Here is a 13,555-nt window from a genome sequence, read left to right on the forward strand (position 1 = left end):
CCGTTGCCCCTTGTCCTATCATTGGTTGTCACCGAGAAGAGCCTGGCTCCATCCTCGTGACACTCACTCTTTACATATTTTTAAACATTAGTGTGGTCACCCCTCAGTCTCCCCCAAGCTAACGAGCCCCACCTCCCTCAGCCTTTCCTCGTACGGGAGATGCTCCACTCCCTTAACCATCTTCGTGGCTCTGCACTGGAAAGGCACCGGCGGCCACCACCTCTGGCCCTGAGGGCTGAGGACGGCTACCAGGAGCCAGGACCGGTGTCCCCGCTGAGAGGGTGTGTCGGGAAGACCCCGGGCAAGGGCAGGAACGGTTCTGAGGGAAGGCGTCGTCTCAACAGAGCAGCCGGCCAGCTCCGCGGTGACCCGGGAGCGGACAGTCCCAGAGGGCCCGCGGGGAGCGTACAAGCGCCGGCCGAGGCGCGCTGAACCACGCGTGGAGGGACGCAGCACCGCCGCGCCCTCCGCCGCCGCACCGGCCGGGACTCGCCGCGCGGAGCGGTTCGACCGCGTCTGCGTGCGTCGCGCCTGCTTCCACCGGCAGGGGCCGCCGCCGCCAGGCTGAGGTGAGAGGAGCGGGAGGCGTTGAGGTGAGGTAGCGGCGCCGGTAACGCTGCGCGGTAGGGCAGCATCTCCGCGGCCTCCTTTGAGCGGTGGGGCCAGGCCGGTGCGGTACCGCGGCGCAGAGGGTGCGGGGGCTGCGGGCAGCGACCTGCCCGGTGGGGCTCGCCCCGTTAACAGCGGGAGGCGGCGGTGGTGAGGAAGGGAGGGAGGGGGGGATCGGCGGGGAGGGCGGCACAGAGCCGGTTTCCAGGGATCGATGCGAGCGCCGTCGCCCGGTCCCCCGGCCGCGATGTCCTGCGGCGCCTCCGCGCACCTGCTCCCGCGGCGGCGGGAGGCACCGTGCCGCCTAGGGCGGGGGCTGCGGGCACCGCGGAACATGGCTGCCCCGCAGGCCTCCCCCGGCCCGCGGAGGCGGCGAGCCTGGCGGGAGCTGGGCCCCGGTGGTGCGGGTGGGGAGCCCAGGGCCGGGGGGGACTTGGTGTTCGGGGCTGGCATCAGCAGACGCCGTCCCCGGCTGTGTTTCCAGTTGGAAGCAGGGTTCCCCGATCTCTGTCCTCCCTGGCTGTTCTCTGTATTAGCTGCTGCTTTCCCTTTTGCTCTTTAAGGACCTGCTGTGGGTTGTGTCCCCTCATCTTTTTAATTTTTTTTCTGAAGGTGCCTTTTCGTCTAGTCACCTTGAAATCTAGATGCCTACATATGCGTTTCTAAGCATACTGTTACGCTCAGGTAGATACATGATGGTTTCATTTACTTGAGCAGGTTGATGAGAAGACATATCCTCCTGCAAGAGCCTGCAAACCTGAGGTCTCTGTTTGTGCTACTGAAATAATACTAGAGGCTATGATTAACCTACTTATTTTTTTAAAAAATACATTTTCTCCAGTACCGGTGATTAGAGGGGCAAAAATCATATTAAACCAGCATCTCAAACAGAAGACAGCTTTGTTAGTGCCCAGATCCTGTGAGTGCACATATGTATACATCTGTCCCTGTGAAAAATATCCGTAGAACTGAGTAAAGCCATCCATACCTGTAAGATATGAAACTTTAGTAAGCCAAGTACTGCAGTACACCTGGAAAATTCTGTGATGCAAACTATCTGTGTATGCTAAATTTACTCAGTAGTTTAGAAGACACATGAACTCGTGGGAAGTGGAGTGAGTGACTCACTGGTTGTAGACTATTACCGTTTCAACTATTGGTCTAAAGCTGTTTTAGAATTAGGGATTTAAAGAATCTCTAAGCATGCTGGTTTGTTTGTAATATGCACCCCAAAGCCTCTAGCCAAACAGAAATCTCAAAACAAATCCTCAGTCATACATATTTAGGAAGCTGACCTCTGTGAACACAGGACTTCCACTGCTTTGAGGTGAATCAAGACTGAAGTTAACTTAAAACATTTATAGTGCTGTGAATTTTACCAACCTGTTTAGATCCCAGAACATATATAGACAGTCTAAAAAGACAGGTGTTCTATGGAGGCAAATGTGGATGGAGGTTGTATATTGATGTGAGTAGGCTTTGTCTGCCCCAGAAAAGTATTTCTGATGCTTAGAGTTTGAGTTTTTTATGGTAACTTCTTTTTTTGGAAGACATTTGCAACTTTTTTTTCCTAGTAAAATAGGACATGTCTGAAGCTCCATTTGTTTACTCTTACTGAATTTGATATTTTTTGGTCAAGGGTACTGAATCTGGCCTGAATCTCCCCTTCAAAAGTCATCAGCCATGAATGCTTTGCGCAGCTTACATGTGGGAAAGTGTGCTAGTTTATGCTAGAAGCCTCCAGTAAGAATTTATTTATTTATTATGGACTTGAAGAGTTGTGAGACTGGACATTGTCCCTGTAGTGTATTTGCCTTCCCTTTCTGTAAGTTAAGCAGATTGAGAAATTGCACAGAATTGCTACCTACACACCTGCCTCCCTATGAGGTACCCAAATGGCTGGTTTCTGCCACACTGTGTTGTGTTAGATCCTAACATTTACAAAACTCTGTTGCTAATATTACTACTACACTTGCTCTTGTTTTAGGTTATATTTTAAACTAAACTGAGACTTCCAACAAGATACTTTGATGCTCTTTGGTTTACCCCCTGTTAACATAATCATGTTGCTAACTTGAAATGACTACCAGTCAGTGTGCATTAGCTGGTCACGTGTGTAGGTGGACAGTCAAGATGCAGCTGAACCACCAAACTGGATTGTGCTGCCTCTTTGCAAGGAGGAAAAGCTGCATGGCTGAGTATTATGCAGCAGTTCACAGCTTTTCATTGTGAAGCTGTGTGTTGTACAAAGATGCTTTAAATGCCAGCAGCTCCAAACAAGGATCTCTGCCTCAGCGACAGAAGCAGGAAAAGCAGGTGCTTCTCTACGAAATGGAGAGTGTTAGAAAAATGACTTAGACTGCAGGCTGGTATTGCAGCTGTAAAAGGAATTGAGTTCTGTCACTGCTTGGGACTTAATTAAGTGCAGTGACATCCATTCAGTGACAAGTCTGTATAAATAAAGAATTTACCCTGGATGCACAGCCTGTGATGGAGGTGAGATTAGAATCTGTTGTCTTCTGGATGACTGACCCTGATTTTTTTTTTATTTTAAATAGAACTATGTTTTCATTAACATAATTCAGATTACTTGAGGCAAAAAACAAGATCCTATCTTTTTGAAGATGTGTACTGTGGAAGGTTGGACAAGGATGTATTAGACAATAAAAATAGAACCAATGCGTCAAGCGACTGTAAACTTTTTCAACAGCTGATATCTTACCATTAGTTAGGACTTTAAATGCGGAAGGGTTTTACCATGCTCATTTGATGGCCAGTATCTAATTTGTTAGACAGTCTTAAGAAATCTGGCAGCTGTTGCCAGGAATATTCCAAATTTTCCTACATACAGCAGCAGAAACATTTTCAGTTCCTTCCAGGCCTGTTATGCATTTGCTCTGTTAAATGACCAAAGGGGGTGTACTGCTTAGGAAAGCTTTGAAGTGCAACTTGATTTTAAGCCTGTGTAGGGAATTGCTACTTCTCGTAATTCAAAAATAAAAGTAACTTCACTGGAGAAAATAGCCATTCATCCCAAATCTCTGAATAGAAATTTGAGATGCTGCTCATTTTGAGCAAATTCTTCAGAAATTTTCAGTATGTTGTTAATAGACAAAAAAAAAAAAAGAAGAAAAAGAGGAGAGAAAGAAGAGAGTTGACCATGGCTTGCCAATTTTCAGCTGCTGCTAACTCCTATCTTCTCAGACACAGCCTAGACTGACAGATTCAATCAAAGTTGAGTGTGACAAATTGGTATCATCATCCATTGGTGGTAAGGAAAGAGTCAAACAGTTTGAGTAAGCTCTAATAATGAAATGTCCAAACTGTGAGGATGTGGAGATCTGGCATGGTTTTGTGGTTTCTATTCAGAAACAGTCTCTGCTTTCTAAATTCTTAATAAATGCAACCTTCCTCTCTCCTGATAGGTCATGCATTAAAACTGTCCGAATTGTCAATTAAAAAAATAACCTTTCCTAAGATGGGAACAATATATTATTGTGTCTTTCAGTTTGCTGTCTTTGTTCTGTGCCTGCAGCTGAATGAATTTTGCTTTTCATTTCTGTTTCTGGAAATGTTGCTTTTCTGCAGGATGCAGAGATCACATGTCTCTATGTGCATAAGATACGAAGCTTGATTTGTAAATGGAAATACAAGATTGTTTCAGGTACAGGAAACATCTTAATTTGAAAGTTAAAATACAGGGTCAAAACCAACAACTAAACCCTGAACAAAGTTTTCACAGTTGTATCTGACCTTTCTCCTGCCACTTCATTAAAAATATGGAAGAGTTAATAAAAAATCATGTGTGGCCTATTCAGTATATTCTTCCCTTCCTACTGAGACAGTGTTGATTCAAATCTGAGGATCCTTTTTCAGATACTGCCTCTGTTTTTCATTGTAAATGTTTCTTGCAGGTTAGGTCACTTAGCCTTTCTGGTAGCAATGAAAACAGATTTATTGAATTCTTTAAGCATTATTGAAATTGTTCAGAAGTATTAGCACAGCTGGGTTTCTATTTTGTAAAAGCCAAAAATATAGTGAGGAACAGCCATCCTTTAAGACACAGAAACAAGTTGTGTGTTTTTGTAAAAGGTTTAATGTGCTCTCTGGACTCCAAAAACAGCTCGAATCTCTTTTGCAGTATAAATATTGAAGAAAATGCTGTCATCATAGAATCATTTTGGTTGGAAGAGATCCTCAAGATCATCAAGTCCAACCATAACCTAACCTAACTCTAGCACTAAACTATGTCCCTAAGAACCTCATGTATGCGTCTTTTAAACCCCTCCAGGGATGGTAACTCAACCGCTTCCCTGGGCAGGCTGTTCCAATGCCTGACAACCCTTTCTGTGAAGAATTTTTTCCTAATGTCCAATCTGAACCTCCACTGACATAACTTGGGGCCATTTCCTCTCTTCCTATCACTCACCACTTGGGAGAAGAGACCAACACCTTCCATGCTACAACCTCCTCTCAGGTAGTTGTAGACAGCGATAAGGTCTCCCCTCAGCCTCCTTTTCTCCAGGCTAAACAGCCCCAGTTCCTTCAGCTGCTCCTCATCAGACTTGTGCTCTAGGCCCCTCACCAGCTTTGTTGCCCTCCTCATCACCAGGATGCACTCAGAAAGTACCAGCAAGGAATTTAACAGCCTCTCTGTTTCTAGTACTCAAAACACCTGTTCCCAATCTTTTTTTTTAATTTGAAGACACCATGCAAGTGAGGGTGGAAAAATCAGGCTATGTGATCAGTAAAACTGGTGTTCTGAGCAAACTGCTGTGGAGGTCTGAGATGAAACCCCAGTGTTAACCCTCCTGCCCTTGGTTTTGTGGACACCAACACCATGATGTTGATTATCACCAGCACTAATAATAGGTTATCTAGGACAATCACAACTGGGCTTGAAAGACGGGGTCAGGAGAGCTCTAGGCTTTTCGTTGTACAACACTTTGGTTGTGTCTGTGTTTCAGAAAGCTCAACAGTTACACCAACAAAACTCTTGAAGACAAACTTCGAAAATGTTTGGAAGGTTAGTTTGTGTGATCTATCTGTACAACTTCACTAAGCTGAATGAAAGCAACGTGTTTTCATGGTTCCATTCATCCTGGAAGACCTGCTAGCATAGCTATGCTGAGGAATGAATTCAGCAATTATGCTTCTAGGTGAAGGTTTGACTTGATCAAGCTGAAGTTTTGCCAAAATCATGAGTCAAATCATATCAATACAAGAAAAATTTTACAGGTAAATTCTGCTCATAGTAACATGAGGTGAATGCTTTTCTGTTGTCAGTGCTGCCCACTTGGTTTCACTGGACTTCTTTTCCTTAATGTGTACTTGAGTGTTGATTTCTTGTGAAGAGGAGTTGTAATGGTGGTAGCTGACTTCTCATGTAATGTTTTTTACTGGTCTGGTGTTCCTTTACATGATGGTGTGGGTGTTATTAACTTTTTTAGACAAGAGGCTGTATTGGTGCAAAAAACAAAAAATTTGCAGAGTACTAAGGGCAGAACTGTTTGTGCTTGTGCATCATTTAACAGGTCCTAAATGGTGCCTTGTCAGGAAAGGAGGAGCTCTACATGTAGAAATAGCTACCTCAGAATTTTTTTCATTTAGTGTAAATCTTAATTAACATTTGACAATAAATCTTAATTAACATTTCAGAAACCTCAGCTAACCAAGCTTGTATTAAAACCAAAGGGGTTTTGTGTGTTACTTCAGGGGCATCTTTAACTCTTCTAGAGATAAAGTTGCAGGGTGTTGAGTTAGCAGCAATTTTAGAAGTGTGAAGAGCAAGTATTGATTCCGTTCACTAAGCATGAGTTAAATTTCAAGACAAACCCTTTTTTGGACCCTGTTTTCTCATACTAATCCTTTTTTATTGCCCACTGCTTCCTAGTGAGTGCTGCACTTTCATTGTAAAACAAACAATAGGCTTATAATTGAAATGAAAGCCAGAAAAGAACTTACTATTGGCAAAAGCAGTTTTACAGTTTTAGAAATAAGCTTTGGAATTGCTTGAACAATAAGTTATTAGAAGAGCTTCAAAACCTAATAGTTCATAATGTTGGATTTTTGCTTTTAGTATTTTTTTAAATAAATAAGACATAGCAGCCATGAAAGCTACTGTTGGCAGCCCAGCTTTCATGTAGTTTGTAACTCTGTTAAACTAGTAATTATTTCATGCTTAATGTCTTCAAGGTATTTTCACAAACAAGAAAAATAAGTTGACTTGAAAAGAGTTTATCTATTTGATATGGGAAGCTGAAGTTATCTTTCTGAGAAGTAATGTTATTGTAACAGTCAAATTCTTGAAATTTAGAAAGGATTATTTCAGTACCAAATTGCAGCTTTCAGAGAAGCAGTACAGAGTTATTCTGTGTCCTGGTTTTGTTAAAAAACAAGTTTCTCTTTTAGTGAATTTGGCTGTCAGCTAAAGCCTTCATATTAGCTGCATTTTCCTGGAGAACCAGATACATGTTTTGGTAAACATAGCAATGGAATGCTAACTTATTCATAAGGACAGATTCACATCTAACAAGAGGGACAATGAGAAACAAGTGACCAATAAACTGACCAACTGTGTATAACATTCCATTCACGTGAATACTTCATATAAAAGTGGGAGATCACGAGGATCTCGTCCCTTTTCCTTATGGCCGACATTAGGAGAGGACCTTGCTGGTTGTCCCTGCGAACTGAGGCCTAGTGAGAGACTGAATCCAGCTCTGGTTGGCTGCAGAGTCTAATCCAGGACTTTGGGTGCCGGCTCTGCAGTTGCTGAGACTTTCAAGATTGGTTTTGTATATTTTTGTATTATTTTCTCTATTCTTATTAGTAGCATTAGTAAAACATTTTTAGTTTTTCCAACTCTCTTCTCTCTGTCCTTCTTTTCCTCCCAATCACCTGTCCTTAGTGGGAAGGGGGGAGAGGGAGGGGCAAAAGGGGGAAGCGTGGTGGGGAGGAGGTTAACAATACATCTGCCAGGGTTTTATTGTCACCCCGCAATCTAAACCCTCGACATTCTGGAAAACAACAAGTCTTGAGCAAGTCAGTATGAAAATCTTCCTTTCTCTGGTTTGAACTCTGACTTGGAAAGCTCGGAGTGCTTTATTGTTGGTACATTGCTATTTCAATTTTCCTGGGTCAGGGGCAAGGCTCCAAGACATGCTGAATAATTGACGCCCGTGCCTGTTTTCCTCGGAGTGTGGCTTCGGTCTCTCACAGTCATGTATTTGTGAGAGGAGGATGGGATATTGGAATCCGTCCTGTGTGTCAGTTTGTATAACAGTATTACTTGTCTATTCCTTTTTTTATAAGTGAAAAATGACATCTAAATGAAGCTTTCATTAGATTGTCACAACCTTTATGTATAGACTTAAAGAATAGCAGTTTTATTCCTCATTGACAACACTTGAAAGTCTCATAGTGGACAAATTTTGATGCAAATAGTGCACTTTGTTCCAATTAGAATGTATGGCCCCTCTTAACACACGTTATTACGTGTAAGATCCTCATACTGTGAAATGGAGAATACTGTAGAGTGAAATGTTCCACATCTTGATAATTTCAACCTCAAGATCACTATTTTATGTCTGTCAAGATTCATGGGTTAATTTTCTTGAGATGGAGGTAGGCAATATGTTCACTCTATTTCAGGAGTATAGGGATGTTCAGACGTGTTTATAAAGCCCTGAAAATTGTCATACCTGTTGTTTCACATTGCGATGTTTGGAGCCAGACATTGCCCAGTAGATGTTACTCCTTTCTTTCTACATTGAAGTACTTAGGAGCTCATCTGTTTTACCATTCACTGTAATGGTGATTCATTCATAGAATTAATTTGGTTTGACAGTTTCTACATGAAATTTATCACAATGAGAGAAGATCTTAATAAAGGAACTTGCTAAACAAAGGTTTTTCATAGTGTCAGAACACAAATTAAGCTAAGTACCATAGTGACCAGAAGATTCTGGAAAAAAGATGACCATGTGCAGTATTGCATTTGTGCTGTAGAACATATTTGTCAAATAAAAAGATAGCAAGTGGAGTATATTACCTTGTGACTGTCGCTCAGAACTGCTTTTCCAGTCTTTGTGCCCACCGTGATTCTAGGTCACCTAGGTGTGATGCCTGTTAACTGCCCAAAACCGCAGCAGTTTTTATGTAGTGACATAGCATGATGTACAGGTTTTTGTCTATTTCTAGTGCTTGCATATCCTGAGTGGTTTTGGGTGTAGCCAAATACAGGCTGTATAGTCCCTGTTTCTCTTAACTTGCAGTCACCCATTCATGAGTGTAACGTTCTGCGATGAAATCTAGGGCCTGTTGACATACAGTGTAGGTTTACCTCTGTCTACACCAAAATGTAGGTGTGAGGTATGATCTGTTGAGAAAATCAGGCCTGTATGCTAATGTGCTCCATGCTAAAAAACTGTGGCTGTGAATGTGCAACAAGGTGTTCCTTGAGATGTATTTGCAGTCATTTCCAGTGTTTTCTAAGGTTTTCAGGATTGCCTGTCATTGAAGGAGCAGATGATTGTGGGGAAAAAAAAAAAAAAAAGACTAGGGATTAACAGTAGGTGGTTTTGTAAGTTAGGGCAATGTATCAGAGGTACTGTGAAGGAGGAGTATTCTCTTCCTCCCATAGATGCTGTATGGTATAGAGTCAGGATGGTATCTTGTGAGAGGGCAAAGAGGTGGCAAATGCCTGAAAATGAGAATGAGGACAACCTGAAGTTGAATCAAGGAAAAAGGAAAATGAAGTAGTCAACAAGTAGAAAAGTCCTGCTTAGGTAGTTGTTAACAGACTGCTTTAGTTACATGATGGAGGAAGACAAAGTTCAGTAGTGTTCTGAACAAACATAGGTTGTGGGTGTATCTGAGAAAATGCCATCCTTGCCATATTTAAAATGAACCAAACAAGGTTCTAGGAAAAATTGCTACCTATCAAACTAAGTAGATTTAAACTGTAGTAGGCTGCTAGCTAGCTTCATTCTCTAGAAATGCAATTTACAATCCCCGTGCCAATTCTCACAACAATCATGTTTTCAGTACAAGCTTGTAACATTCAGCTTGCAGTGTTGAACTGTTATATACCCCCCTGTACAAAATACAGTATGTATTCAAGTGAACTCTAGTTATTGAGTAGTTTACTCATACTTTCATGTTTTAAAAGTGGTACCAAAATGGCAATATGTTTTTCGTTCAGTAGCTGTTGGTATATTTAAAGGGAAGAATCAAAAACCTCACAAATACAGATGAGCCTGCTTTGTTCCAAGGAGGACTTAAGACTCAGTCTGTAGGTATGTAAAAGTCTGCCTCATGTACTTCCCAATTCATTCAGTAGCACAGTGCTGAAGCATTTCTTCCTATGTTTTTAAGCCCACCTGTCAATATGTTTGGTATGCAAGTTGAAGAACTTTATGTGAAGAAATTAGTACTGTGTATCACTTTAACCTTTCTTTCTAGGCTGTTGGATGTCTAAGATCTTTCTGCTGTCTTATGTAGTTCAAAGAAATCTATTTAGTTTGTGTTTGAAATAAAGAAAATATTTATTTTGAACACTGAGATCCACAGTAAACTTGCAAGTTATTCAAGATTTTGGCTGGTCTGGCAAGGCATCAGAAGACAAATTTAGAGCACTAAATGATGACTTACCTGAAGGTAGACATGAACTCTTAGGGTGCTGGAAGCAGTTATGTTGACATCACCAACACAGCAAAATAAATGTGCATACTCATAACAAAATACTAAATGGTTTCATTAGTGATGAAGCTCGGGCAATGCTCTGCATGGTGTATTTCAGTTTAATCACTTATGCTCTCATGACTTGCAAGTGATAGCTGGCAGTTGAAGTGGGGCTTTGTCTTGGTGTCTGTCTGCAAAACACTCATCTGGAACCAGTAATGTACCAAGACTTACTGGCACAATATGCAAGTCTGCAGGTAGGTGTCCTCTGCTGGGTGTATTTTATCAGCTGAAGTCGTTCCAGCTTATACCTTTCTCACTGGTCAAAACTCGGCTTGTATAAAGGCGTTGGTTTGTTTCCTAATGCATATGCAACTCAACTGGCTGATTATTCTTGTGTATAATCTTGCCTAAATTAAAAGGTTGTATGAGTTCCCTAGACAATTCATCACTGCATGTTTTGTTGTTAGAGGACACTTTAAATACACCTTTTCTTGAAGTTTTTTTGCAAGGTTGAGCATCAGTGTGACCTGTTCATAATCTATAGGCAAACTCTTAATGGATTATAGCCTTTATCCAAAAGGCATTCTTTCTTTGGTTTAATATTCAAAGCTTGCTATTCTGTGAGAAGTGTATGCTGAAATGGTACTGCTTAAAAAAAAAAGTAAAATTTGAATGGTTTGAAAGATGTCCAAGTTAATGATCAAAACCAGCCTTGCACACACCCCCGCCCACAGTATTGTCTTTCAAATAAACTAGCAGCTTTTGAGGGAGAACTTTTGATTGTAGTGGTTGTTACTAAGGAGTCCAAATGCATACAGATATTTTTAGTTTTTCAGGATATCATGGAGGGACAAAGGGAACATATTTGTTCATTTTGGGACTGGAATTTCTGATGCAACAATAAGATCTATGAAGATATCTTAGACATTTGTGTTGAGTGCTATTTTAACAAGTGATAAACTCCCTACTTTTTTATTTTGTAGGTGTATGTGACAGAAGTTTCTCTGAACGTGGAAAAAATGTCAGATGTGGCATGTACATAAGACCACCTCTAGTAGTGTCGTAGTCCTGAAACAGTTTACTTTTTTTATTAATATATTGTCATTGCAAACACTTACTTTAAAGACTATTCACATTAGCCTGCATAAACAAATAAACTGCAATCAATTAACTTTAGGCAAGAGCAGCAATGCAGACAAACCACAGAGGAAATAAAGTGCAATTAGTGCTTCAGTCTCCCTCTAATCTGAGTAGATAAATTGATGGACAGTTTTTTATATAATTGTAACTATCTTTGTTCTGTTTCTAGTTATGCCATTGTCTTCCCTCTGCAATCCCTCAGACATGTTTTCTCTTTCCTTTTTAAAAATTTTAAACTGCATGGGAGCAGAGAGAGTAAATTATTTAAAATTATTCTGTGTCTCTGCACTTGTCTGAGTCAGCAGAATACATCTAGGTCATATGTTCCCAAACAACTCTGGTGCAGAATTCTTTTTTTTTTTTTCCTTTCTGTGGGGACTAAGTAGACTCGTTAAGGTACAGTCATTTTGCCTTTATTCCTCTTCTTTATGGCCTCACAAGGCTTGGGTGAAAAATGTCTGAAAATGATCATAATTTTTTTTATTAAATCCAGATAAGCTTCCTCTGAGCTGACCTGTTTTTCTGTTATCACTGCACAATCAACTGACAGATAGAGGGAATGCATTGTCTCTTAGCTACAACAAATAGCAGTAGACTGAATGATTGTCTAATGCATGCAATTAGGAGTTCAGCAAACCCTGCTTCTATTTTTTTCCTCCTTTTTTCCAGGATGGCTGCAGCTCCCCCAAGTTACTGTTTTGTAGCCCTTCCTCCATGTTCTAAAGATGGCCTGGTGGTGTTTGGAAAGAACTCTGCACGGCCAAGGGATGAAGTGCAGGAGGTGGTCTACTTTGCTGCCGCAGATCATGAACCGGGAAGCAAAGTAGAGGTAAGGGTGAATTGTTACATTCAAACTGTGAGAAATAACAATTATTGGAAGTAATGAATGCTGTCTTGTTTTCTTGTCGGATTGTAGAGTTCTTGTTCCCCTCACTCAAACCTTTCTTGAGTAGAGAGGAGACAAGATTTTTGAAAGTCCTAAAAGAAACTCGGAATGTAACATTTTTGTTTAATTGAGAAAAAAAAATCTATTATCTGTACTTTCTCCAGCAGACAGGCTGAACTGTTCACATCTTGGGTTCCTGTACCATGTAGCCTGTCACTTTCCTTTTCCTTTAAAGGGAAAAATATCCTGGCTAACTGGAACTAGAAGCAATTTTTCAAGGTTTGTCTCTTGCCATATGAATTGTTTTCATTCATGGTTGTTTACAGTTGTAGGGGGGCTTGACTACGCTGAGCATGTTGCAAAACAGGTACCCAGAAATCTCTGCCTCAAAGAACTTGTGCTCTAATAAGGGAACGTGAGACGAGGAAAGCAAGAGCATAAGCTTTGTAAGCCAAACATAACTCTTGTACCTACAGTTGGCTTTGATTACATGTTCTGCAGCTGAGGCACCTGCATTGTGGTCAGTTTTCAGTGCTGTGGCTTCTCTCTGAATCCAGGCTGGACGTGGAGTCCTGAAGCTAGATGTTGATGCCATGGATGCAGGTTGAAAGGAACCCTGCTGGAAGTAACTTTAGGAATATTCTGTTAACTGCAGTTTCACTTTAATGACAGGACGAATGAAAACATAAGAAAATGTGGAAGGGTGAAACAAGGGGACAAATGAAACAAGAAGACAGGAAGAGGCGAAAGTGTGCAGCAAAGGTAGAATGAAGAGTCTGAGACAGCAGAAGGAAAGACGAGGACTGGTGAGGATAGCCGTTTTAGCAGAGGACTGAGAGCCTGATCTGCACTGTCAGGAACTTTTAGAGTCCGCAGGTTCTTGCTCTGTCTGGCAACTGGAAAGCAGGAACTGTGAGGTTCCCTGCATTCAGCTGTCTCCTGTCCCTGTGGCTGTGCAGAAGGGTGAGGACACTAGATGTTCTGCACCAGGCTGGTGTCTCTTATCCCTATAGGTCCTTTATAGATAAAATTGTTGCTTCTCCAGAAGAGATCCTAAGGCCAGTGCTGGTTTTAATTCTGTCTTTCAGGCAGGACAATTTCCACGTTTTGGAGGATTTGGTGCTGTTCTTTCTAACAGTTAATGTTCTCTTGATTGCTGTTGCTACCAACATCTGGTACAACTCAAACATTATTGAATAGTTTAATCTTGGGTATAAAGAAATGTCCTAACCC

General features: G+C 41.5%; 1 protein-coding gene across 4 annotated transcripts in view; it reads left to right on the forward strand.

Annotated features, from left to right (window-relative positions):
• Positions 1-451: 451 nt before the first annotated feature.
• SCRN1 (secernin 1) overlaps positions 452-13,555 on the forward strand; it is a 40,421-nt gene continuing 27,317 nt past the window's right edge. The window contains exons 1-2 of one of the 4 annotated variants that reach the window (XM_065832506.2): positions 452-569; positions 12,106-12,265. In XM_065832506.2, coding sequence (XP_065688578.1) covers positions 12,107-12,265 — 159 coding nt within the window. In that variant the 5' untranslated portion in view covers positions 452-569; position 12,106. Of the gene's footprint in view, positions 594-702; positions 760-9,817; positions 9,909-12,105; positions 12,266-13,555 lie in introns of those variants that run through there. The other 3 variants (XM_065832505.2, XM_071804997.1, XM_065832507.2) reach the window with 3 other exon arrangements.

Source organism: Patagioenas fasciata, chromosome 2, assembly GCF_037038585.1.
Source record: "Patagioenas fasciata isolate bPatFas1 chromosome 2, bPatFas1.hap1, whole genome shotgun sequence".
Taxonomy (NCBI): Eukaryota; Metazoa; Chordata; class Aves; order Columbiformes; family Columbidae; genus Patagioenas; species Patagioenas fasciata.